Below are 26801 nucleotides of genomic sequence, written 5' to 3' on the forward strand. Positions count from 1 at the left end.
TGTTATGTGAGACATGGACAAACATTTAAGTTCAGCATGCACATCTCAACTGAGAACAGCCTTTAGATACAATGCCCAGAGTTATTGTAATATACTTTGATGGCACACATGAGTCAGCCAACCCAACAATAGCTTACTTTTTTCAGTTTGCTGAAAATAAATGAATACATAAATAACCAAATTGAATATGCAGTTAAAAATGTGTGTGTTGATCAAAGTAGCCTGGCTATATGAGGCGGTAGTGATGATCAATTCCTTCTCAAGGCATTGTCAAATCTGATCGTCTGCGCAGCGGGATTGTAAAAAGACGACCTGGAACGGCACCATATTGTTTCTTTTCCGTTTCACTGGCCTGCTCGGGTGTATGACTTGTTGCTAAGAGACAGTCTGTGGGAGGCAGTCAAAAATGATGAAGGGAGGGGATGATGAATGATATTTAGCTAGCTGTGTTTATTATTTGCTGTAATGTTCGTAGATAGACTGTAATAGCTAGCTCAATTTTGAACTTTCTTAACAAGACATCATAGCTAAGGTTAATAAATTCGTTAGACAGCTGAGTGGGTTATATTCGTGGGTCGTTGATATACCATAAATAAATGGTTTTGGAGCTGGCAGTGCCCGCAAATGCAGGCCCTTTGCTTCACCGCTCCATACCGCACATTGAGCGTATTTTCCGGGTGAGGGTCAGCTACGGATCCGCGGAGTCAAGCTGCGACAGCTCAAATGTCAGCACCAGCAATATCATCATAGTACGCGTCGGGGAGGGCAAGGAAGATGACTGCACCAAGGCAAAAGTAAGATAACTTTGCAGGAACGCCACTGTTAACGTTAACTTCGTGTTTTCTAGCTAGCTACCGGCAACGGGTTAGCCGCATAGAAGTGGTCAACTAGTTAGTTAGCTAACGTTAGTTGATCTACTCTGGACTGCAGGCTAATGTTTGCCGTTAACTAGCTAGCTCCCTACTTGCCTTGCTAGGCTAATAAACTAACGTTAATATATTGTGGATTTGGTAATGTATGGCTAGAGCTTCATGTTTACGTGTAACGTTAGTTATTGTTTTCTGGTAGGTAACGTTAGGTAGCTAGCTAGTAAGTTAGCTAGCTCACGTTAGTAACAAACGTTAGTTTAACTAACGTTACTGCCAACAACAACAACATTATTGGCTAACGTTATAACGTTACTTTATGAGGCGCACTGTTAACTGTTTTGTGCTATAATAACAAGAGTGCTAGGCTAGCTAGCTAAGTTAACTTGTTTGAGTATTTTCTGCGCTAGCTTGTTTGAGTATTTTTAAATATTAATTACATTTTTTACAGAACGGAAATTAACGTAAATGATGTGGTTAATTTCTGTTGGAAGCTTTCCAGCTAACTAGCTAGCTAAGCTAGTCTTTACAGGTCTCAGCTACTAGCCAATGTAACCAGAAGGAAGGAGTAACATATAGTACTGTTTAGCTAGGTCGATTTGTGTTGTATGGTAAACTATGATTGTGAGTTAACGTTAGCTAGAAGTATTAACTAACGTTAGCCTAGCTACCTTTTGCACAAATGTTGCTGAAACATAGCTTATGCAAAATAAACGTAGAATCTAACATTAGCTAGCTAGTTAGCTACAGTAGTTATCTAATCAACAATATGAATCATTGGTATCTCATTATGTAATCAGCACTATGAACACTTCTCACAAATTCTGCACACCTCATAGCTACTTCAAAATACCCCTTATTTGACCTTTAATGGGTTTTGACTTCCAGGACTTAGGCTACTCATGGTGTTGAACCGTTAATGTTGTGTGCTTCAGAACACAGTGTTCTGGTGTGTACCTCCATTACTGCAGCATATCTGTACTTTGCAGCCTCGCTGTGGGGCCTCAGCTTGGCCAAGCATCTTAGTCCTTCTGAAGGCACATGCTCCACTTGTTGCTATGAGACAGGGCTGCACAAGCCTGTGCATGTGCAGTGCTTGAGTCTTGTGGCCTTGCTGTGTCTCAGGCTGTGATGTGGAGAAAAGAAAGATGGGGCTTCTATGCTGTTTCACGCTGCTCTGCTCCTCGCAGCTATGTCATTTTGTTCCAGGAAATTCCAACACATCAGTATTGTTGTATGAAGTAGCTACAGGGTTTCCTACAAATACACAAATGTCTGTGTTGACTTTGTGAGGACACCTATAAAATATCTGCCACTTTTGTTATAGAATGAGTTTGCCTCTTCCCAATATGTTGTATTTTTATATAATGTATAGCCTAGTTATTCTTCTGGAAAGAAAAAACGTTGTCCTTAGGATGAAGTACAGTAGTTTCATTCCATTTTCTCAGGCCAGATCTACTCCATTATCTTAGGTTTTGTGTAGTATCCTGACTCTCTCACTTTCTATAATAAGAGGTGGGGAAATAAGTAGGATATCTAAATAAGTGTTATTTGGGCTATCAAAGGTTTCAAGCTGTTGTGCACATGTTCATTAGGACGTTAGCTGCATAAGGCTCATCATATTACTAAATCCAGAATTTTTACCCATTGATAGAAAAGTACCGAATAAAATACTATGTTCCTTTCCATAGAAAGACTACTAGAGATGGACATTTCCTGTTTTTAAGTGGTTATCAAATGCCTATTTCCCCTAATCTTTGTCTCTTTACAATGTGGAAGGTAAATCTGAAAATAGGATGCAATCTGTACAAAACTGGGGGAATGATGTAGCTATGAACTGAATTGTTTGTTTCTTGTATGCAACTTATATTACCTCTGTTTAACATTGTAATTCTCATATTTTGAGGCACGCTAAGAAAGATGGGCTGTGTTTTGTGTTAGTCGTGACTGCTAAAAAGCAGTTAGCTGATGACAGGGCTGTGTTGCTAGGCAACCCATGTCATGGGCTGAGCCTCTTGAAGCACGAATGGAGGTAGCTATCTATTATCTGCAAGACCTGGGGAAGTACTGGTTTCAGTAGCACATGCATTTGGTGTCAATTTTTTTTTTTTAAAGCACTTGGTCTGTATGCATATTTGGATACAAATTAATAAAGGTTTTTAAATGCTCATGTCTATCTCAAATGCATTTCAGCCTTTACATTCTGTCAATTACAATGGATAAGATTGAACTATTAATTGTTTTATTTCAATCTTTTATTTTAACAGGGATGGATACAATTGAAACACTGGCATCATGCTTTAGCTTGCACTGATTATTACTATTTCAGTTTTTACTTTTCAGGAACCTTAGATTTCCTCTTGTAGCCCAGTGTAGCTCAGTTGGTAGAGCATGGCACTTGCAACGCCAGGGTTGTGGGTTCGATTCCCGCGGGGGGCCAGTATGAAATAAAAAAAATTATGCACTCACAACAATATGAATCAGAACACTGGATAAGAGCGTCTGTTAAATGACTAAAATGTAAAATGTAAAATATAGAGCTGGGCGATATGGGCAAAAAGTAATATGACGATAAATTTACCAATTTTGCTCTGACTATAAATACAATGGGTGTGTACTGTAATAAAGCACAGGTTAAGTTCAGCCACCTCTCCTGTGTCTCTTTTCAGTCCTAAACTCATCATAACATGTCAGAAGTGAATGTACCTCGCCAAACATAGAATCGAAACAACATCGGAGTCGACCGTAATGTTTAATTTGCTGAACAAAAATACAAATGATACATGCAACAATTTCAAAGATTTTGCTGATATACAGTTCATATAAGGAAATCAGTCAATTGAAATAAATTCACTACACCCTAATCTATGGATTTCACATGACTGGGCAGAGCCAGGGCCAGCCAATCATAATACGTTTTTCCCCCACAAAAGGGCTTTATTACAGACAGAAATACTACTCAGCAGAATGATGCCTCGTACACAAATGGACTGAATTCCTTTGTCCATATGTCTTTTTCACGCAGTCCTGCCCCACTACTGGTCGGACAAGTGTAGTGTTTGTAACGCAAGATGGAGGAGAGCCCGTCTATCGTCAGAGATCGCATTTATTTTGGGATATTGGAAAGCATTACCTTTTCATTCAAGACAGGACAAACATGTTTCAGGTAATAATAAAACATGTTAAGTAACTTTTTCCTCAACTTGTTTGTTACTTTTATTGCTGAGCGACTAGTGTTTTTTTTAGGTCGGTTCGGTTTTGGTGCGAATATTACAAAATAATAACGGGTTTCGATATATATACAGTGGGGAGAACAAGTATTTGATACACTGCCGGTTTTGCAGGTTTTCCTACTTACAAAGCATGTAGAGGTCTGTCATTTATATCATAGGTACACTTCAACTGTGAGAGACGGAATCTAAAACAAAAATTCAGAAAATCACATTGTATGATTTTAAAGTAATTAATTTGCATTTTATTGCATGACATAAGTATTTGATACATCAGAGAAGCAGACCTTAATATTTGGTACAGAAACCTTTGTTTGAAATTACAGAGATCATACGTTTCCTGTAGGTCTTGACCAGGTTTGCACACACTTCAGCAGGGATTTTGGCCCACTCCTCCATACAGACCTTCTCCAGATCCTTCAGGTTTCGGGGCTGTCGCTGGGCAATACGGACTTTCAGCTCCCTCCAAATATTTTCTATTGGGTTCAGGTCTGGAGACTGGCTAGGCCACTCCAGGACCTTGAGATGCTTCTTACGGAGCCACTCCTTAGTTGCCCTGGCTGTGTGTTTCGGGTTGTTGTCATGCTGGAAGACCCAGCCACAACCCATCTTCAATGCTCTTACTGAGGGAAGGAGGTTGTTGGCCAAGATCTCGCGATACATGGCCCCATCCATCCTCCCCTCAATACGGTGCAGTCGTCCTGTCCCCTTTGCAGAAAAGCATCCCCAAAGAATGATGTTTCCACCTCCATGCTTCACGGTTGGGATGGTGTTCTTGGGGTTATACTCATCCTTCTTCTTCCTCCAAACACGGCGAGTGGAGTTTAGACCAAAAAGCTCTATTTTTGTCTCATCAGACCACATGACCTTCTCCCATTCCTCCTCTGGATCATCCAGATGGTCATTGGCAAACTTCAGACGGGCCTGGACATGCGCTGGCTTGAGCAGGGGGACCTTGCGTGCGCTGCAGGATTTTAATCCATGACGGCGTAGTATGTTACTAATGCTTTTCTTTGAGACGGTGGTCCCAGCTCTCTTCAGGTCATTGACCAGGTCCTGCCGTGTAGTTCTGGGCTGATCCCTCACCTTCCTCATGATCATTGATGCCCCACGAGGTGAGATCTTGCATGGAGCCCCAGACCGAGGGTGATTGACCGTCATCTTGAATTTCTTCAATTTTCTAATAATTACGCCAACAGTTGTTGCCTTCTCACCAAGCTGCTTGCCTATAGTCCTGTAGCCCATCCCAGCCTTGTGCAGGTCTACAATTTTATCCCTGATGTCCTTACACAGCTCTCTGGTCTTGGCCATTGTGGAGAGGTTGGAGTCTGTTTGATTGAGTGTGTGGACAGGTGTCTGTTATACAGATAACGAGTTCAAATAGGTGCAGTTAATACAGGTAATGAGTGGAGAACAGGAGGGCTTCTTAAATAAAAACGAACAGGTCTGTGAGAGCCGGAATTCTTACTGTTTGGTAGGTGATCAAATACTTATGTCATGCAATAAAATGCTAATTAATTACTTAAAAATCATACAATGTGATTTTCTGGATTTTTGTTTTAGATTCCGTCTCTCACAGTTGAAGTGTACATATGATAAAAATTACAGACCTCTACATGCTTTGTAAGTAGGAAAACCTGCAAAATCGGCAGTGTATCAAATACTTGTTCTCCCCACTGTATATATGTATATGTATGTTTTTTAAATATTAAATACACTTTGCATTATGTTGGTTGAATGCTGTAACAACACAGAATAAAACTGTCACGCCCTGACTCAGAAGACGCTTATATGTTGAGTCGGGGTGTGTATTTTCCTTGTTGTGTTTTTCTATGTTGTATTTTCTATGTTGAGATCTAGTATGTCTAGATCTATGTTGGCCGGTGTGGTTCCCAATCAGAGGCAGCTGTTGCTCATTGTCTGTGATTGGGGACCATACTTAGGCAGCCTATTGGCACTAGTGGGTTGTGGGATCTTGTTCCGTGTTAGGTTTGTTGTGTGTACCTTAGGACGTTGCGTATCGTTAGTTTATTGTTTTGTCGTTGTGTTTATTCGTTTAATAAACATGTTGGCATATCACGCTGCGCCTTGGTCCGTCCCGTTTATGAACGAACGTGACAGAAGATCCCACCAGACCTGGACCAAGCAGTGTGCCGAGGAGGAGCAGAGAGGATGGACTTGGCAGGAGATGAGAGAGGATCTGGCAAGAAAGCGGGAGGCCCTGATCAGGGTGGAGAGGCAATCCCCCCCAAAAAATTGGGCGGGGCACACAGTGTGGACGACGAGGCAGCAGGGGGCCGCGACAGGGCGGATCTGCTGGTTAGGAGAGGAGGCCACCAGATTACGGGGGCCATTGGTTCAGAGGGAGCAGAAGGAAGGTGTAGAGGCATGGCGAGAGGAGCTGGTTAGGCAGCAGAAGGAGCGGGGGTTAATAAAGGAATCCAGCCCCGCTCCTCGTGTCGCCAGTCCGGTCCGGCCCGTTCCTGCTCCCCGCACTAAGCCAGTGGTGCGTGTTCCCAGTACGGCCCGGCCCGTTCCTGCCCCTCGCACCAAGCCAGTGGTGCGCGTCGCCAGCCCGGCCCGGCCTGTTCCTGCCCCTCGCACCAAGCCAGTGGTGCGCGTCGCCAGCCCGGTCTGGCCTGTTCCTGTCCCTAGCACCAAGCCAGTGGTGCGCGTTGCCTGCCCTGCCCGGCCTGTTCCTGCCCCTCGCACCAAGCCAGTGGTGCGTGTCGCCAGCCCGGTCCGGCCTATTCCTGTCCCTCGCACCAAGCCAGTGGTGCGCGTCGCTCCGGTCAGTTCAACTCCGGTCAGCTGCTCCACTCCGGAGCCAGAGCAATCCGCTTCACTGGGGTTCAGTCCAGCTCCGGTCAGCGGCTCCACTCCGGAGCCAGAGCAGTCCGCTCCACCGGTGCCTGACCCAGCTCCGGTCAGATGCTCCACTCCAGAGCCAGTGCAGTCCGCTCCACCGGGCTCCAGTCCGGAGCCTGAGCAGTCCGCTCCACCAGTGCCCGGACCAGCTCCGGTCAGCGGCTCCAGTCCAGACCCAGACGTCAGCCCCTCTCCAGGTTCGGGGTCTCCCACACCAGGGTCCAGACAGGGCTTGGAGTATAGTGGGAGGAAGGAGAGGGGAAGCAACGCGCCGAGGTCTAGACCAGACCAGGGGCGCAACAGGGAGGCGAAGAGTGAGAGGTCATCGCCCTGAACCGGATCCGCCTCCAAGGCGGAATGCCCACCCGGCCATGTTTATGTTGTGTGGTTGGAGTCCGCACCTTTGGGGGGGGGGGGTACTGTCACGCCCTGACTCAGAGGACGCTTATATGTTGAGTCAGGGTGTGTATTTTCCTTGTTGTGTTTTTCTATGTTGTATTTTCTATGTTGAGATCTAGTATGTCTAGATCTATGTTGGCCGGTGTGGTTCCCAATCAGAGGCAGCTGTTGCTCATTGTCTGTGATTGGGGACCATACTTAGGCAGCCTATTGGCACTAGTGGGTTGTGGGATCTTGTTCCGTGTTAGGTTTGTTGTGTGTACCTTAGGACGTTGCGTATCGTTAGTTTATTGTTTTGTCGTTGTGTTTATTTGTTTAATAAACATGTTGGCATATCACGCTGCGCCTTGGTCCGTCCTGTTTATGAACGAACGTGACAAAAACAATTAATAAAAGTCCCATGACGGTAGTGACTGCCAATTACTGCTTATCACTTATTAACCATCATTTATTTACATGACTTTACAAAAATATTTGTTTTATTTGATGACTTTTTCATAGAGCTGCTGCCAATGCTGTCTGACAAAATCATTATTTGAGTAGTTCTTCAAAGTAAATAAGGCATACTTTTATGACCGCTGAATACCAACTATCAATCACTTAGATCATGTATTTTCAGGCTCTCGAAGCAACTGCTTTCTATTCCTCTCGATTGCACATTTGTCTCCGTGTCTTGATCCGCACAGACTGGACTAGTTTAAGCGGGCGTGCAATGGATTATGGTCATTGTAGTTAATTACAATGTTTTCTGCACTAAACTATGTAGAATATTGGCCTGTTGGAAACTACAACTCCCTACTATCGCACAGTTCAGGCTTGATCTGATTTATCTCTACAGAAACTGCACATCAAGCGCACAGAAAAAAAAAAGAACGAAATGGAATTCAAATAATTTAACGGACGTCCGACAATTAGTTGTTTAAAAACCGCTCAGCACTAGTTACTTTCTAGCAAGTAAAGCCTGCTTACATAAAGCAGCTAACATTAGCTAGCTAGCTGAAAGCTATACTAGGTTGAATATACTGTAGCTACAGCTAATAATTATAATCATAAACAACAAACGTTATTACTATCACAAACTTTTCGGAATTAAAACGGGAGGCTACAGTCATAATACTGTATGATTGACTTAACAGCCAATGTTGTATCAACATTACTATTAAAATAGCACTCATTTACAGGAATGGGTAATTGTTTAAAAGTCGCTAGCTATCCCATAAAGCCATCTCCGAAAACCACATTTTTATCTTGTTCTGTGGTTTGGTAACTTCCTGTTCACTCTGGCCAGACTGAAAACAATGCAGAGTTGGGTAAAATTCAAAGGGTGCGTTCGTAAATTCACTCTGGTGTGCCAGAGAGCGCTCAGAGTGCGCTCTGGGCGTTCGTAAATTCAGAGCGTTGTCAAATTGTCCGTTTGTAAATTCAGAGCGTTTCGCTCTCGGAGCGTTCAGAGCGCACACTGGACGCTCTGGCCAAGTAGTAGGGTTGACCCGAGCGTCTGCGAGAGTTCTATCCAATTTCAAAATGGTAGTGTCCGTAACTGTAAGATGTGATGGATGTGGTATATTGATACACTTGAAGTTAGAATTCAACATATTGCCAAATGTAATGGCAAAACAAACCAAGGAGGTAATTTAGTTATGTAGCATATGTACGTGTTCATGAAGATTGAAGGTGTATGTAATTTATTATGTTCACTACTAGGTAAGCTAATGCTAACTTGGCTAGCTAGCTAATTTAGCTAATGTTGGCTAGTTAGCTAATTTAGCTAATGTTGGCTAGCTAGCTAATTTAGCTAATGTTGGCTAGCTAGCTAATGTTGGCTAGCTAGCTAATTTAGCTCATGTTGGCTAGCTAGCTAATTAAGCTAATGTTGGCTAGCTAGCTAATGTTAGCTAGCCAAGTTTCTCCATCCTCTAATTGATCTAGGGGTTGTTGTCTTCAACCTAGTAATTATCAGACGGGCCAATAGAGAATTGCACCATATAATAGCACTTTACTATGACAGTAACTTTAATATTGTTGTATTTATTTTTATTTTGTAGAGGATCAGGATCACTGCAGGAGCCAACCAGTGGGGGAGCAAGGGATTCAGGGAGCCAGTGAGGAAACCTCAGCAGTCAGTCAGGGAGCCATTGAGTCAGGGGTAGCAGGGTTCACCTGGGACCAGGCAGCGGTCCTTTTCCTCATTGCACTTTATGAACAATACAAATCAAATTTCCATTCTTCAAAAATGAGAAAAAAAGCTGCCTGGGAGCTCATAGCACTATAAATGCATAAGAAAGGCCATCAGGTCACAGGCCCCCAATGTGACAACAAGTGGAAAAGCATGTTAAATGTGTACAAGGAGACCCTCTCTAATAACAAAAAATCGGTCTCAGGAAGGGCAACATGCCCATATTTTAATGCGCTAGACACCCTCCTTCATAGATACATCAACCCTGTGTCAATAGCCAGCAACATCAGTGGGTTTCAGCCCATGTTAGGTCTACCAATTGCTCCAAAGCCCACCGCTCAACCTGACCTGACACAAGCAGAGTCCACCGAGCCAGAGGATGAGGGACAAACAAGACAATCTGTGAAACAGAGAGAGCGCTGCAGTGAAATAGTAAGTGCTGGCTCCATCTCATACACACATCTTGAGGTGGGGTGCCCAACTCTGATCCAGGGACTAGGGGTGGGTCCAGGGGTTGTTCACCGTGTAGCATGCCCCGGAGCACACCATCTATGGTATCATCATTGCAGAGACAAACATTTTGTGTTGCACACATGCAAGTATACAGAGTGGGATCAGGTCAGTGCCGTTCATATCAAGGTACTTCAGCGCCTGAACCTTCCCTTCAGGTGGGCCAAGGACCTCTCTATTGTGCACCTTGTGGTGCAGAGTGAGGTGTTGAAGCTTTTTTGAACTCCTGATAGGTGGCCGTTATCGTTGAAGGGAACCAGCAGCCATGGTTGTAGAGGGTATGCAGGATCCCCCAGGATGTGGGTGTCGTTGGGCACAATAGACTGAGGGTTGGCGGTAATCATCTGGTGCAGGTCTGAGTTCCGGTACACCCTTGCATCATGCACTGTGCCGGGATAGGCACTAAATACACTTGTGAAAAGCATTTTGTCATCACAGATGGCCTGGAGGTGCAAAGAATGGAACGACTTTCAGTTGTCATATGTCTCAGGGTATTCTCGGTGGGCCTTGATGGGAATGTGTTTTCCGTCAATTGCTCCGATCACCCCAGGGAACTTAGCTGCCTTTGCGAAGCCACTGATGACTTCTTGTGCTCTGGCCCGTTGGCCATACGATGACTCGTACAGAGAGATGCAGGCCTCGATCATAGATTTAGAGATATCGAACCTGTCGCCGATTCCCATGCACAAAGGAATAAAATATATCATGATATTATATACATTATGAAATAACTGTTATAATAACATAACACTACTCAGAACCTAAATTCACTCTTTGCTAACTAGGCCATGATTCGAGATCAAATACAAATGATGCTGCAGTAACATGCAGTTTGTCATTACCACCACAAGGCGTCAGCGATACCATGTGCCTTTTAAATCAAATCAAATTTTATTTGCCACATGCACCGAATACAACAGGTGTAGACCTTACAGTGAAATGCTTACTTACAAGCCCTTAACCAACAATACAGTTTTAAGAAAATAAAAACTAAAGTGTTAAGTAAAAAATAGATCAGTAAAAAATAGCTAATAATAGCAATTAATTAAAGTACTGTCAACAGTGCTTTATGACAGTTGAAAGGTAATGTCAATATCACGTAAACAAAACCTATTTACCATTAACCAGGATGGATTTCTGGTGAGTTTTATTGCAGATCGCTTGCTGTATATTTTATTATATATTTTGAAATGTGCGAATAACAGTCTGTGGCCCTGTTTACCTGTTGTCTGAGCATTATGACAACTTATTACAGTGTTTGAAGTACCTAGGTCTATAATTGTATGTTGTTGGTCTGTGCACGTGTATGGACTACAGTGGCTAGCTGTGATGGAGTTGGCAAGTTATGACGTTGCTTATCAATGGTGTGGTACTGTAGATTTGGACATCATTTTGTCAAGTTCTGTACCTGATCACATCCATAATCATGATTAGTTTATAATGGCACGACAATATTCACCTGAATGACTCCTGATTTCCTAGTAACCACAGCACAATCATGAGCTGCTTGTCTGCTAGAATGGATGGACGACCGACTGCCTGGTTGGTTATTTGGGTAGCTGTTTCCTCGCAGAGGGTTTTTAAAGGTGCTCCTTTTCATTTTGAAGTCCTCATCAATTTTTTCGGCATAGTCTGGAATCCGTGTGTGCATAAACTGCGGATTGGGTGTTAACATATTCAGGATTTCCATGTCAATGTTGGCAGTGTCATACTCCTAAAAATCCCAAATGAAAAACATTGCTATGTTACTAGCTAAGTAAGTTCCGTTATACTATTCTAGATATTGCCATTCCAGCTGACAATCAGCTGATTGCACTTGCCAACGTTAGCTAGCTAGGTTGCTGTTACTGTCTGTAGCTAAAAACAAGGTTCGTGACACACTGACACGCCAAATGCATGTTGCAAGGCTAATGCGTTGATCTTACATTGTCTTCATCACTGTCACTGTCAACCAGAGTCTCAAAAATGGATGAAACAACATTGTTTACTACCCAAAAGAGAGCAGTCACGCCTTCTCTGATTTAAGCCTTTTTTATTTGTGAACTGTTTATCGTTAATAAATTTGTCGTTAGCAAGCGCCCCAGACGCTCGAACCAGAGCGCTTGCATTTCAGAGGAGAGCGTCCAGAGGGAATTTACGAACGTACCCAAAGTATACGGCATGCGTTTCGCAACGGAGCCTCGGACGCAAGCGGGCGCTGCAATGCCACTACGTTGCAGACCGTCACCAATGTATGACTTCCGGCGCAACGCAACAGACTGCACATTTGGAATGTGTAAGCGGCGTAAATCCCAATTCAAACGACAAGCATTTTTACACACGTGAATGAGTGTGCTGACGCTTTGAACACACTGACTGCGTCATTGCGCAAAATAGTATGCAGCATCTAGATATGTGTGCAACAAAACATTCACCTTCTGCTACCATTTCTGTCAACCCATTTACGCATACAGTTTGACGCATACGTTCGATAAATCCAACGTATGCACAACACAGAACGCACTGCAAGGCAAACGCAGCGTTCCATTGGAAATGAATGTACTTCTGGTGTACCTAAACGCAATGACGCAGTCGGTGTGTTCGAAGCGTAACGCTGGATAGAATGCATATGAGTGAATGAGAGAATAGACGGGCCGCAAGCGTCAACGGCATCAGCGCATCAAATTAGAAACCAAGTATATTTTTCTTGCGTCTACGCGAAGCAATGCTTGTAAAATGAGTGAATCAATTGTGTGGGTTGTTTTGTAGAAAATGAATTAGAGGATTGTTATGATCTCCCTTATGCCAAGTAGACTAAAGATGTAGTTTAAAATGTATTTGGCTGTAAGCTAAGGTTTATCAGTCAAATAGGCTACATATTTAAAAACAATTGCAGCCAACCTGTGTTGATTTTGATCGTATAGGCATATAGCCTAGGCAGGCTACGGCTGGAAAACTCAAGGAACTCCAATTTCAAGAGAGAATACTGTGTTTGGTTTATAAACATCCTCATGTTCGTGAGCTAGTATAACAACAACTGTTTAGCCCAGGTACTGTGGAGCCTGTAGGACATCTTAGGCAAGTAAAAAGGAACACACAACAATATTCCCAGGGGTTAGCTACATAGCGAACATACAGTGTATCAACGTTTATAATGGATTTTCATTACAATTACGTTGGCATACGGTACGCAGTGTATGTGAATTGAGTCTCGCTACTCTCGCACAAAAGTGTGATTTGGCCTTAAGTGAGCAAGTCAGAGTGGAGATTCGTTGCTAGACGGAGCAGCCAGGAGAGAAAAAAGAGAGCAGCCAATGACATATATGCACATACACACACACACACACAGTACCAGTCAAAAGTTTGGACACACCTACTCATTCCAGGGTTTTTCTTTATTTTTTACTATTTCCTACTATTGGATTGGCTCAAACGCATTAAGAAGGAAAGAAATTCCATAAATTAACTTTTAACAAAGCACACCTGTTAATTGAAATGCATTCCAGGTGACTACCTTTATGAAGCTGGTTAAGAGAATGCCAAGTGTGTGCAAAGCTGTCATCAAGGCAAAGGGTGGCTATTTGAAGAATCTCAAATATAAAATATATTTTGATTTGTTTTAACACTTTTTTGGTTAATACATGATTCCATATGTGTTATTTCATAGTTTTGATGTCTTCACTATTATTCTACAATGTAAAAATAAAGAAAACCCCTTGAATGAGTAGGTGTGTCCACATTTTTGACTGGTAATGTGTATGTGAACTCAATAGCGCAAATGAAGTTGGTTAAGAATAACGGGGATCCTGTTTTCTACAAACAATGCCTGCAGTACCACGGTCAGCCTTGAACTTCTGTGGCTTGAATGAGCGGGGACAGTCGTTCTCCCCTGGGAGCAGCTGACAATAACAGCTAAGCTAGCAACCGAAAAAGTTCACCTGAAAAAAGGTAAAGATGTCACTGTTTTCAATCATCCCACCGGAAAACTTTGACTTCACAGACTTTGGTAACTGGCCCAATTGGATCTTGAGGTTTGAAAGATTTTGTATAGCAGCAGGCTTAAATGAAAGATCTGAAGAATACCAAGTCAACTCACTAGTGTACACAATGGGGGATAAAGCTGATGTTCTCTCAACGTTAGCCTTAACTAGTGAAAACAAAAAGAGCTTTATGAAAGTCAGAGATGCTTTTGAGAATCATTTTGTGTGCAAACACAATCTATGAGAGGGCTAGACTCATCAAACGGTGTCAAGAGCCAGGCGAGACAGCTGAGACATTTATCACTGCAGTTCATAAACTAGCAGAGCACTGCCAGTATGGGGGGGTACTCCAAGAGGTGATGATCATAAACAAGCTGGTAGTAGACACAATGGATCACGGGCAGTAGCTAGACTCAGCGTTGACTCTCACAAAAGCCATTACAAAAAGAAGACAACTGGAGGAAATCAAAAAGCAGCTCAGACATGAAAGAGGCAAAGATGGATGCAATGACATTCCAGAGAATGGGCAAACGGCATCCAGTGAAAAATGGACAGAAATGGTATGGAACTGTCAATCAAACCACAGGATGTGGAAGGTGTGGTAAGCCAGCGCCACACTCACTGTACAGTTGCCCTGCACCACAGGCAAAGGATAGAAAATGCCAGAAGAAAGGACATTTTGCAGCTGTGTGTAAATCATGTAGATGAAATCCATGACATGACAGAGAGCATTGAAAATATTTTTCTTGGAGAAATAGAAATATGGATTCAGTTGATGTGTGGAGACCGAATGTGAAGATGAATGGCCAACAGGTGACAAGCTGGAGATTGGAGCAAGAATGACGGCTATCCCAGCCAGTCTCTACTCCAAACAGCAGAGAGATGGAGCCCTCAGCAGAGCAACAAAGAACCTGTGTGGTCCAAGCAACACACTGTTACAGGTGAGAGGACCATTCAATGGCACTCTAGAGCACGTGGGCAAAACAGTGAAACACTCAGTGTTCGGGTGTCCCAACTGCTAGTGTTGCCTGCTATACAGGACCTGCAGCTGCTCAAACCAGTGAATGCCATACATGAGCCATCACCTAACTACAGAGAACTGTATCCCAAAGTGTTCACAGAACTAGGGAAACGGGGAGTACAAAATAAAGCTGAAAGAGTTAGCCACACCCTTTGCCTTGTCGGTGCCATGCCGTGTCCTGCTGCCCCTGTTGAAAAAAAGTCAGTGAAACTATATCGGATGATGGACGTGGCCACACCCATAGAATGACAAACATCAGAATACGCGTACATATGACATCTGAATGAGAATGTGTCTAGAGAAAGACACATCTTACCTGCAGTGGATCAGACGCTGGCCAAACTGTCAGCAGCAACAGTTTTCTCCAAGCTAGATGCCACAGCGGGGTTCTGGCAGATCCCGCTACACACAAACTCAGCCCCGCTCACCACCTTCATAACACCTTTTTGGAAGGTATCGTTTCAGCAGGCTCCTCTTTGGAATATCATCAGCACCAGAGCACTTGCAGAAATGCATCACCCAAATGCTGGATGGACTGGAAAGAAGCGTATGCCATGCAGACGACATCCTGGTGTTCTGACAAATATGGGAAAAGAAGCACCAACGACTGCAGAAAGTACTGGAGAGACTTCAAGAGCAGGGGCTGACACGCAGCGAGAAATGTCAGTTTGCAGTGGAGCAGGTAAAGTTTCTGGGTCATGTCATACAGACTGAGATGCCAGTGCCCAAAGACATCACATATGTTCAATGCTTCATGGGCATGGTGAACTACGACAAAGTTATCTCCAAACATTGCAGAACTGACAAACCCAATCAGGGACCTCCTGAAAGCTGACAAGAACTAGATGTGGGACTGTGCACAGCAAACAGCGTTTGAGAAATGCAAACAGAACTGAGTTGTCCTGCAGTTCTTGCACAATACTGCCCTGACGAGCAGACAAGTGTCTGCAGATGCATCCTCATATGGACTGGACGGAGTCCTTAGTTTCCCAACTGTCACAGTCGGTTGAGTGGAGGCCTGTGGCCTTCATATCATGCAGTATGATAGAGACGGAGCGCAGATACGCTCAAATTGAGAAGGAGACTCTTGCTGTTACCTGGGCTTGTGAGTGTTTCCAAACTTAGGCACCTGCCAGGGTTGGACTTCATGATCAGAACAGGCCTCTTATTTCATGCCTAGGCACAAGAGCGCTGGATGATCTATCTCCTCGCATACTGAGATTCTGACTCAGGCTAATACGCTTCCCCTATCGGCTCATGCACGTCCCAGGCAAGAATTTGGTGACAGCCGATGCTCTCTCGAGCTCCACTCCCGGGGGCACTTACTGAGAAAGACATGACACGGGAGATGGACGTCAAACCTACATCAACCACATCATCCAACAGTTAGTTACCTGCAACAGACACAAAGCTGAGTGAACTACAGAGAGCCCAAGAAGAGGTTGAGGTGTGTAAATAGTTTTTAAAAACCCTCATATAGACAAAGTGGACAAACAGAAAAGCAGCCCCACCCCAACTTCAACCATGCTGGCAACGCAGACAGGACCTCTTGAGGGCGGATGGCTTGCTAATGAAGGGCAACAGAATGGTCAACAATGCAACAAGAAATGCTGGAGCCAGGACATCAAGTGCATGGCAAGAGCACAGCTGTCAGTTTGGTGGCCAGGCCTGTCTAAACCGATCAAGGAGACTGTGAGCCAATGTGAGACTTGTGCAAAGGAAAGCTACAATGCTCCAGAACCTCTGACGCGCCTCTAAATAATAATAGTAATTTGGTGGGTGCTTATATTTGTCCTTTTACACACATGTACAAGTGTGTATTATACGCATGTGTGAATTGGAAATGTAATTCCCAACACTCCCTGAGACATCAATCAATCAATCACATGTATTTATAAAGCCCTTTTTACATCAGCAGATGTCACAAAGTACTATACAGAAACCCAGCCTAAAACCCCAAACATCCTCGGAGAGTGGGGTCACGGCCAGGTTCAGCCATGATCAACGGCAACCCTGGAAGCAATTAGGGTTATGTGCCTTGCTCACAGATTTTTCACCTTGTCAGCTTGGGGATTCAAACTAGTGACCTTTTGGTTACTGGCCCAACGCGCTAACCACCAGGCTACCTGTGGCCCTAACCTCACGACCACGACAGAAACTTATCTCGCTACATTGAGGTAGCCACTCTGACCACAATCACAACTGTTACAGAGAGGGTGAAAGCAATCTTTGGGAGACATGGGGTCCATGTGACCCTAGTGACAGACCATGGACCCCAGTTCTCATGTGACAAGTAGTCCACGATACCCCCAGAGCAATGGCGAAGCAGAGCGGGCGGTGAACTGTGAAGCCCTTGCTGAAAACTGAGACAATCCTCACAAAGCGCTCATGGTGTACCATGCCACCCCTCTGGCTCATGGTGCGTCCGAACTCAGCTGCTGATGTGGCGCAACATCAGAACTCCCTTGCCAGTCATTCAATCTCAACTCAAACCTGAGTGGCCAGACCTCAAGTCCTTTGAGAGGAAGGATAGGGAAATGAAGGACAAAAAAGCTGCCTGGTACAACAGACGACGGAGAACGCAGGAACGACCAAACCTTGTTCCGGGACAACGAGTCTGGATCAAGAACGTCCCCAGCATTGGCACAGTCAGCAGCTCGGCAGAGACTAAAAAAATCCTACAACATGGAGACGCCAATAGGCAGCCAGGGAAGAAACAGGTGTCAGCTACATGTCACCCCACAGAGCGTCCTACCAGACAACCCCACGACCACAAGTTCTAGTTGCATCATAAGACCTCCTTTGAGGATGAACTTATAGAGACACATAGCTGTGTGATCAAGGGCCAGAATAACCCCCTACCACAGCTTAGAGGTTCAGGTAGTCTACCCTGGCTTCTGAAAATAAATGTTCCTGAAAAAGAAATTGGTTAAAGCTGCAATATGTAACTTTTTGGGCGACCCGACCAAATTCACATAGAAATGTGAGTTATAGATCTGTCATTCTCATTGAAAGCAAGTCTAAGAAGCCATAGATCTGTTCTGTATGCGCTGTTTCTATGCTTCCCTTTCTTAAGTTTTAGTTTTTGCGTCTTTTACTTTAGGTTTTGTACACCAGCTTCAAACAGCTGAAAATACAATATTTTTGGTTATTGAAAATATATTTCACAGCGGTACTTGCTTGTTTTGTCACAAACTGAAATGAGGCAAACTATTAGAATTTTAGCGACCAGGAAATGGTGGAGCGATTTCTGCATATTGCACCTTTAAAAAAAGTTTTTATCTCAAGTTCCTGAAAAGTGTCTTGATTAAATCTGTCTTTACAAAAAGGAGGACGTGTAATGGTGCGCATTAATACATGTATACAGTATACGCATGGATACATGCAGGGGGAGTAATAAAGCACAGGTTAAGTTCAACCACCTCTCCTGTGTCTCTGTTCAGTCCTAAACTCACAGTGGAGAGAGGGCGTGAGAGCTGGCAGGGAAACAGGTAGGCCTACAGGGCAGATACGTTCATTGCATGAATCAGGATAATGGACATTAATGTTCACCAAAAGGTTTTTAGAACCCAAAAATCTGCAGGAACGTTGTGTAGCCTAATCTCCAAAAATTACCAATGTGCGCAAAATGTTTCGTTAAGTGGAAGGCAATGTCTGTGTCTGTAATATTTAGTTTAATCGTCCCAGCTCTTAAGGCCATACTTAACATTTACAAATGCATTAGACATTAGTGATGGGGGAAAAATCAATACAGTTACATATCACAATATTATTTTAGATGATATTGTATCGATACTTTGACTAGGTAATTGATACTTTTTGGCTAGATAATGTTAGCTAGCGCTAGTCGGCTGTACCTGGGCCAAACTACTGTATTTTTCATCCTATATCTTGTTCTTTAAAAAAAATAGTGAGCCATCATGTTTTCAACGCTTTTATTTCCATGACTGATAAACTCTAATGCTCTCGTCTCTCTGCAGCAGACATATAGTGAGCAATATGTTTCGAACATGAAATCGCAATAAAATCGCAGTATGGAATTGCAATGCATATAGAATGTCGCATCAGTACCTAAATATCGTGATAATATCATATCGTGAGGTCCCTGGCAATTCCCAGCCCTATTAGACATGCATTGAATATTTTACTTGTAGGCAGGGATGACATTTGGCCAGTTTGGTGTTTTTATTGACAATCGCCCTTTGTTTTTTTCCAGGATTACATAGTTTCCTTAACTTCGCCAGCTCACCTAAAGAGGGAGCATCTAACATTGGCTCAACACAAACAGCTGGTTGCGCTGAAGCCAGCCATCGAGTATGACTCTCAGGCTGTGGTGGAGGTGAGGGAGCATGTGGTGGACATCTCCGGTGGCGAGAGGAACGTAATGACGGCATGGTCGATGGTGGAGAAGATCAAAATGGAGAAACACCCTTACAGGGAAGAGGCCCCTGAGCTGACTGAGGCCCAGCAGCCCAGTGGGGAGTCGGAGGAGGGGAACAGCTCAGAGAGCGAGTCAGAGCATCAGCTGCAGGTGAACAGGGGCAGCTGTAAGAGGAAGGAGCTCTTCAGTGCCACCAAGCCTCACCGTCAGCTCTGTCGCTCTCCATGTCTGGACCGGCCCAGCTTCTCCCAGAGCAGCACTCTACCAGAGCTCCGCCCTGACGACACCAAGGCCGCCGCAGTGCTCAAACATGCCAGCGACAAGGTGTACCAAACCAAGATGGAGTTTGCCTTGAAGCTGGGATACTCAGGTGAACAGGTGGAGACAGTGCTGAACAAATTAGGGGCTTCTGCCCTTATCAATGATATTCTGGCTGAGCTTGTGAGGCTTGGTAATAAAGGTGAACCGGAAGTTCAAGCCAGTAGTAATACAGGCACGTTGGTCTCCCGTGGAGGCCCCTGTGTCAAAGAGGCTGTCAGTCCGGAGTTGTCACTTGAAGATGATTCCGTGGATCCTTATGATAATCTCAGGCCTATCGTCATTGATGGATCGAACGTGGCAATGAGGTAAGTCTCTTTTAGAATGTGGCAATGAGGTAAGTCTCATTTTGTACCTCACCTCATGCAGAATGTGTTCTGAACCATCTGTTTTTCAATGGCTGTACTTGAATTACCTTTACAAGCAGACCTTTTTACTATGTGGTTGTTTTGTTTTGTAGCCATGGAAACAAAGAGGTTTTCTCTTGCCTTGGTATCCAATTGGCTGTTGATTGGTTTGTGGAGAAAGGACACAAAGACATCACAGTGTTTGTTCCTGCCTGGAGGAAAGAGCAGTCGAGACCTGATGCCCCCATTACAGGTACTAAAGCTCTACTTCATTTAGACGTGCCTGCCCGAGATATTTTCTAAAAAGGTTGTCTATGTTTTGGGGGGGAGTGTGTGTGTTTTTTTATTTTATCAACGTGTGTGAACATTGAGCTCAATTATCCCCGTGCAAAAAAAGCACCCACTGTGAGCAAAATAACTGTTACCATTTTAAATGGATGACGTTAAGCCGCAATTAATTTGTTTGTTTACAAATGTAATGCATATGAAAATCTCAATGTGGAATCACGCAAACCACAGGTACATAGGCCTACAGAGTTCCGTGTAACAATTTGTACGCTGCTGTTCTTGACTGATGTTTTAACTTTCATTTCACAGACCAAGATATTTTGCGGAAGCTGGAGAAAGAAAAGATCCTAGTGTTCACCCCATCTCGGAGGGTCCAGGGAAGGAGAGTGGTGTGCTACGATGATCGCTTTATAGTGAAGCTGGCCTGTGACTCTGATGGCATTATTGTGTCAAATGACAACTACAGGGACTTACAGAACGAGAAGCCGGAGTGGAAGAAGTTCATAGAGGAGCGGCTGCTGATGTACTCGTTTGTCAATGATAAGTAAGTCATCAAAGCCCTTACTTGGGTAATGAGTGTAATTCACTACAGAATAACTAAGCATATTCTCTTTTTATGTTTTAGATTCATGCCACCTGATGATCCTTTGGGAAGACATGGTCCAAGTTTAGAGAATTTTCTCCGCAAGCGTCCTGTTGTTCCAGAGCACAAAAAGCAACCTTGTCCATATGGTAGATTGTCTCAACAAATAATTATATTGTAATTTTGTGGTTGTACTGCTGATGTACAAATTGTTTAATTTGTGCTCTCTTTTATATCACCTTAAACAGGGAAAAAATGCACTTATGGACATAAGTGCAAGTACTACCACCCAGAGCGTGCAAACCAGCCCCAGCGGTCAGTGGCTGATGAACTGAGGGCGTTTGCCAAGTTGTCTGCTGTGAAGACAATGAGCGAGGGGGCCCTGGCCAAGTGTGGCACTGGACCCGCCACAGCTAAGGGGGAGAGTGGCTCTGAGGCTAAACGTGTGGCCCCCAAGCGCCAGTCTGACCCCAGCATCCGCTCAGTCACCTGCGAGCCAGAGGAGAGACTGTCCGCTGTCCGTAAGCCTGAGGCAAATTCTGTGCCTTCCCTCGTGTCTGCCCTCAGCGTGCCCACCATGCAGCCTGCAAAGAGCCACGCGGCTGGTGCCTTGAACACACGATCAGCCAGCAGCCCAGTGCCCGGCTCCCTCCAGTTCACCCACAGCTCACTGGAGCACATGTCTAGTGTACAGTACCCACACCCACCCATCCTAGTCACCAACAGCCATGGCGCTTCTGTCACTTACAGTGAACAGTTTCCTAAGTACGATTCTGTGAGCACGGACCATGGATACTACTCCATGCTTAGTGAGTTTTCTAACATGAGCATGAGCAGCATGCACAACGTAGACAGCTTCTGTAGCATGGAGCATGAGCACGGGGTTTATCCGAGAAATCCCAGCCAGCATTGCCCTGAGCCCTGCCTCAGCCATTCTAACAGTGACTCCTTTTCCTCTTATGGGGAATTATACATGAGCTCAGTGGACAGTAGCCTGGATGAGAGCATGAAGGGACAGCAGTCTCCTGCACAGAGCAGACTCCAGGCCTTCTCCCATGGGGGGTTCCATCACGAGGCCCTGACCCGGGTGCAGAGCTATGGCCATGAGGAGCCCAAGCAGGGTCCAAGCAGGAAGCAGTCCATATCCCACCTGACACCGCATGTCCAGCACCCTGTTGTTGGGGCCCGGTCCAGCTGCCCAGGGGACTACCCCTTACCTCAGAATGTCCTACCGTCACAGTCCTCGCAGCCGGGACGCTCCCTGGGCATGACACGTATGGACAGCATCTCAGACTCCAGGCTGTACGAGAGTAACCCCATGAGGCAGCGTAGACCCCCACTGTGCCGCGAACAGCACGCCAGCTGGGACCCGCTGCCCTGTGGCAGTGAGTCCTATGGATACCACTCGTACCCCCTGAGTAACAGCCTGATGCAGCCGTGTTGTGAGCGGGTGATGGTCCGCAGCATGCCTGACAAGATGGAGCAGATCTGGAGGTCTCCGTGGGAGAACCCGCCTCAAGCCGAGCACCAGGAGCGCCATGTCATCCCAGAGCACCAGTACCAAACATACCGCAACCTCTGCAACATCTTCCCCGCTTTCGTGGTGCACTCTGTCATGGAGAAAAACCCTCATCTGACGGACCCACAACAACTCGCTGCCGTCATTGTCACGAAGCTGAGGTCTTGCCATTGAGTATTTTCATTTTATTTTTGAAGCTACAATTGTCTGAATAGTATTACCGTAGTACTCTGCATTTGAAGTAAGTTATTTGATTGTCATCCAAACAATTTGTCCTCATGAAATTCACAAATGTAAGGGAAAACTTTGACTGATGGTAAGATTTTGAATTTGAACATAGTCGTCCTTTTAATACATAGCGGAATTATTTTACTATACGTAGATTATATTGTGCATATCTGACAATGCTGTAAATACTACGTGACTTAGTTGTTTATTGTGTAATTATTATTTTTGGGTAAAAGACAGAGGGAAGTGAGTGCAAGCATACCTCAGAGCATGAACTTTGACATTTAATGGCCTTATATCTGAATGACCTCACTGCTCCAGTCATTGTTTAACGGGTTTCAATTAATATCCTAATGTAGTTGAGTTCAGTCTCCTTTGCGTTTTAAATGTTAAGCACTAAGTATTTAGAATAATATATATTTTCTCAATCTCACTTTACAAAGCTACTATTTTGGTAGAACTTGCGAGTGCACGTACATAAGCAAGCCAAACTACAACTGGGAAAGATTATACGGTACTTAAAACATCTGTGCACATATAAAACACATGAAAGCCATTTAAAAGACATTTAAAAGCTGCTGAAATAATGCCAAAAATATAGAGAATTAACCTTGTCATTATAAAGCAATCGTAGTTTTGATGCAGACAATTGATTGGGTAGTAGTGTAACATCACATCAGTGTTGTAAGACTTAACCGTTGATGGATTGTATGGCTGGCTGTGTTGATTAGTTACCTTAATGTAACTGTTACATGGAAATGCTTGGGAACGCTTTTGAGCGTGTATATATCCTTGTCTTGCACCTTGGGACCTGGCATGTGACTTGATGGCACATTCAGTGTGTTTAACGTGACTTATATTTGTAATTACTAAGGAACTGGTGAAGTCTCATCGGCAAAATGCTTTAAAGAAAAGCATCCATTTCCTTATTAATGCTGAGAGACAAGCCATGTAAATGAACACATGTAAAGAAAACGAAAACATCTCTGAATGTTATTTGCCCAAAAGATTTTTCGGGCTTTGTTGACTTTGTTTTTTCATGAGCTAAGAGCAGGCCATGTTGGGCCTCTTGTCTCTTCATGAGAAGGTGTGACACACTGCCTTGATGTTTCTTCCTGTGAAACACTCAGAATGCGAGGCTGCCGTCAGGGTTGTTTCTGGCATTTGGCTTACAGTTTGCGTGCCTACCTTACCCCTCACTACTTTCCCTCAAGTTTGAAAGGCTTTATAATGATTGATAATGGTAAAGAAATAAAGACCCCCCCCCCCCCCACACACACACACACACACACACACACACACACACACACACACACACACACTCTCTTACACTAAGTGACATAAAAGTAGAAATAGACTACTGAAATGTAAAATGGATGTGAAATGTGTTGTTTATAATGTAATCTTTATAGACTTTCACGAAATCATGTTTCTTTTCTCAGTGAGTAAAATATAATGAACTGAAATCAAGGTCTTGGGCCATATCCAATGCACATTAGTATTTAGTTTATTTTGACATAGCATATGCATCTTTCATACTTTTGTTGAGAGCAGAAAGCCCCCCCCCCCCCCCTCGCCTTTTGAAGTGCCGCAAACAACAAAGCCTAAAATGTCTAGAAATGACATTTGTTTGTTGATACAAATTGTATCTATTTCTTGATTGTAAAATATATTTATGAAATGTACAATATATTATACAAATTGTTTTATTTAAGAAGAAAAAAATACAATGCCATAATGTTTGTGACACTGTGTGTCACTGGGAGTAGCCCATTGGTATGTACTATTTCTTACTGGGCACAGTAGTTTATTTACAGGGACACTTACGTGCTACATAGAAGTGCACAGATACCCTGTGTGTAGCTGTAAGCATTGTGTCCTCGTGTGTGTGTGTGTGTGTGTGTGTGTGTGTGTATACTGAAATTACCACTCAACGTACAGTTTTAATGTGCTATTAAACTTGTTGCATTAAAGTTTTTTGCTGTGTTGTAACCCAAGCAGCTTGGTAAAAAATAACAATGAGACCCCTCTATAACTTTTGATCCACATCTGCTCTTTTCCTGCATTGATACCATCCGTATTTAAATGTATTGACATATAGACATTGAAAAACATGCCAAATCTGGTTACATTTTAGTTGCTGCACAGAAAACTGAATAGGTTGCAATGCCAGTCATAATTGCTTGGGTTATGACACTTGGGGGGTTATTTGTTAAATAAATACTATAAAGAAAAAATGGATTTGACCCACATAATACTATATTTAATTCTTAGGCTACTGACACAGTAAAGTCAAGTGACTGTGTGTCAGTATGATTAAGTGAGTATTTATGAGACAGGTAATTTGTATTACCTCTGATTGGACAAGGGTAAAAGTGTGGAAAGGGATTTGATGAATAACCCTCTTTTTTGGTGACAAGATTATATCTTTATTGATTTATGGTTTACTTTGGAAATCTGTCATTCTCACCAATGGCACTTGATCTAGCCTTAAGTATTTTAAAGCATGTGAGAGTATATTGGTTTTAGTTATATGTTTCAAATGAGAAATGTTATTTTAGCCGTGAGCATTTGTAATTACATTTAAATTTAAAAGATAGGCCTATGTTTGTGATGACTGACTGATTTCAGTCTTCTTTATCATGATATTGGTGGTCTGAGCAATTAGGCTTGCGGTTGATTTTATTGTTGGAATTGAACTCAGCAGGTAGAGGTTTGAAAAGCTACAGATATTTTCAATGTGTAGATTAACCTTGAATCAATGTTCTAAATATACCAGCTCACCTGAAATTGTATATTCACCCACAATAGCAATTCTCAGGTACTATGAGATTTACTACGAATTACTTCAGAAACAATATTCTTGATGTGTGCTATTATTATAAACGATAAATGCGCTTACAAAGTCAGATTTGTGAATTAGTTCAGGTCTCATGTCCTAAAGCTAAATTGAACTGTCTTGTATTGTGGTTTTGCAATGTAAAAGGGTTATAAGAGTGAGTTGACAACTAGGTCGTGTTATGAGCTGCAGTAGTTTGTTCTATTCTATGTTGAATGAAACACATTGCTTTTAAATTGTTTTAAGTAACAAAACAATTACCAAAAGACAAAAACACTGAACTCTTTGGGTCTGTTGGCTCAAACAAAATGTAAGTCTCAATGACCAAGTGTGTTTGTTTCCTCAAATAAAGCAAAACTATGTTTATACAGTGTTATTCTGTTGGCCCTATCAAGCATTTAATCTTCTTTCAGATGTCAGATTTCTAACAGCATTTTGATATTGTACAGCAGTCCCTCATCCAAGGGCCAGCAGAGGGGTGCAGGATGGCTGAGGAGAGCTTGCAAGTATCCAGCTCATGTCTGCAAAGTAGTGTACTGTGTACTCTACTCTGTATCCTGTACATATGACAAATTAACTTTGATTTATGTGCCACTAGATTTTGAAAACCGTGTTCTGACTGACTATAACTCATAAGAATTTGTCAGTTGTAATTCTGATACATATTAGTGGCATAAAAGGGATGAGGGGAACCTTATGTTTGTATTTTATTGCAAGGAATTGAATATTTTAAATAAAGTGAATGTTTTCAGTACTCAAAAGTACTTTTATTTGAAAACAAAAACCTGCTTTTGGCATGTCAGAGTAAAAACAATACAATGTTTTTGCAGATGAACATCAGTGACAGTGAAGGCCTTTATTTTACAGTATTGGCATATTTGTTTAAAACAGTTGCAGACCAGCTTTCAATTTGCTGAGATCATTTTGTGTCCAGAGAAGCCCATCAGTGAAGACTCGGTGAGGCATTGAGACCCTGTAGAAAGATTAACAGAAACATTACTGATCAGATAAAGTAAGCACAATTTTAGTGATGGTTGATCTATTGCTTACTCAGATGGGTTGGCTGAAAACGATGTGCGTGCTTCCATTGGGCAGAAATCAGCCTGTTGTTGTGATTATGAATGGCCAGATTGATAGCAAGAATGACAAGAAACTGCCATGTGTGGAATCGTAAGTGACTCGTTTCAGCTTGTTTCATCTTGTTATTATTACCATGTCTTGTTTTGAGGTGTTTTGAGTGATTTTATGTCAATGCTAAAATTTGCTAGC

The 26801-nt window shown here is 43.3% G+C and overlaps 1 protein-coding gene across 1 annotated transcript; it reads left to right on the top strand.

Annotated features, from left to right (window-relative positions):
* Nucleotides 1-474: 474 nt before the first annotated feature.
* LOC311142667 (putative ribonuclease ZC3H12B) lies at nucleotides 475-23939 on the top strand. The gene is made up of 6 exons (XM_084178322.1): nucleotides 475-794; nucleotides 19246-20036; nucleotides 20189-20328; nucleotides 20673-20907; nucleotides 20989-21095; nucleotides 21195-23939. Exons 1-6 carry the CDS (start codon nucleotides 597-599, stop codon nucleotides 22637-22639), a joined length of 2916 nt encoding a protein of 971 aa, XP_084034448.1. The 5' UTR covers nucleotides 475-596; the 3' UTR covers nucleotides 22640-23939.
* The last annotated feature ends 2862 nt before the right edge of the window (nucleotides 23940-26801 follow it).

Source organism: Coregonus lavaretus (assembly GCF_964263955.1).
Source record: "Coregonus lavaretus genome assembly, chromosome: 15".
NCBI classification, from domain to species: Eukaryota; Metazoa; Chordata; class Actinopteri; order Salmoniformes; family Salmonidae; genus Coregonus; species Coregonus lavaretus.

Coding starts and splice junctions, on each gene's coding strand:
- LOC311142667 (XM_084178322.1), top strand. CDS start 597: ATGGTTTTGGAGCTGGCAGTGCCCGCAAATGCAGGCCCTTTGCTTCAC. Junction 20,329..20,672: donor ACCTGATGCCCCCATTACAG/GTACTAAAGCTC, acceptor TTCATTTCACAG/ACCAAGATATTTTGCGGAAG. Junction 20,908..20,988: donor TACTCGTTTGTCAATGATAA/GTAAGTCATCAA, acceptor TTTATGTTTTAG/ATTCATGCCACCTGATGATC.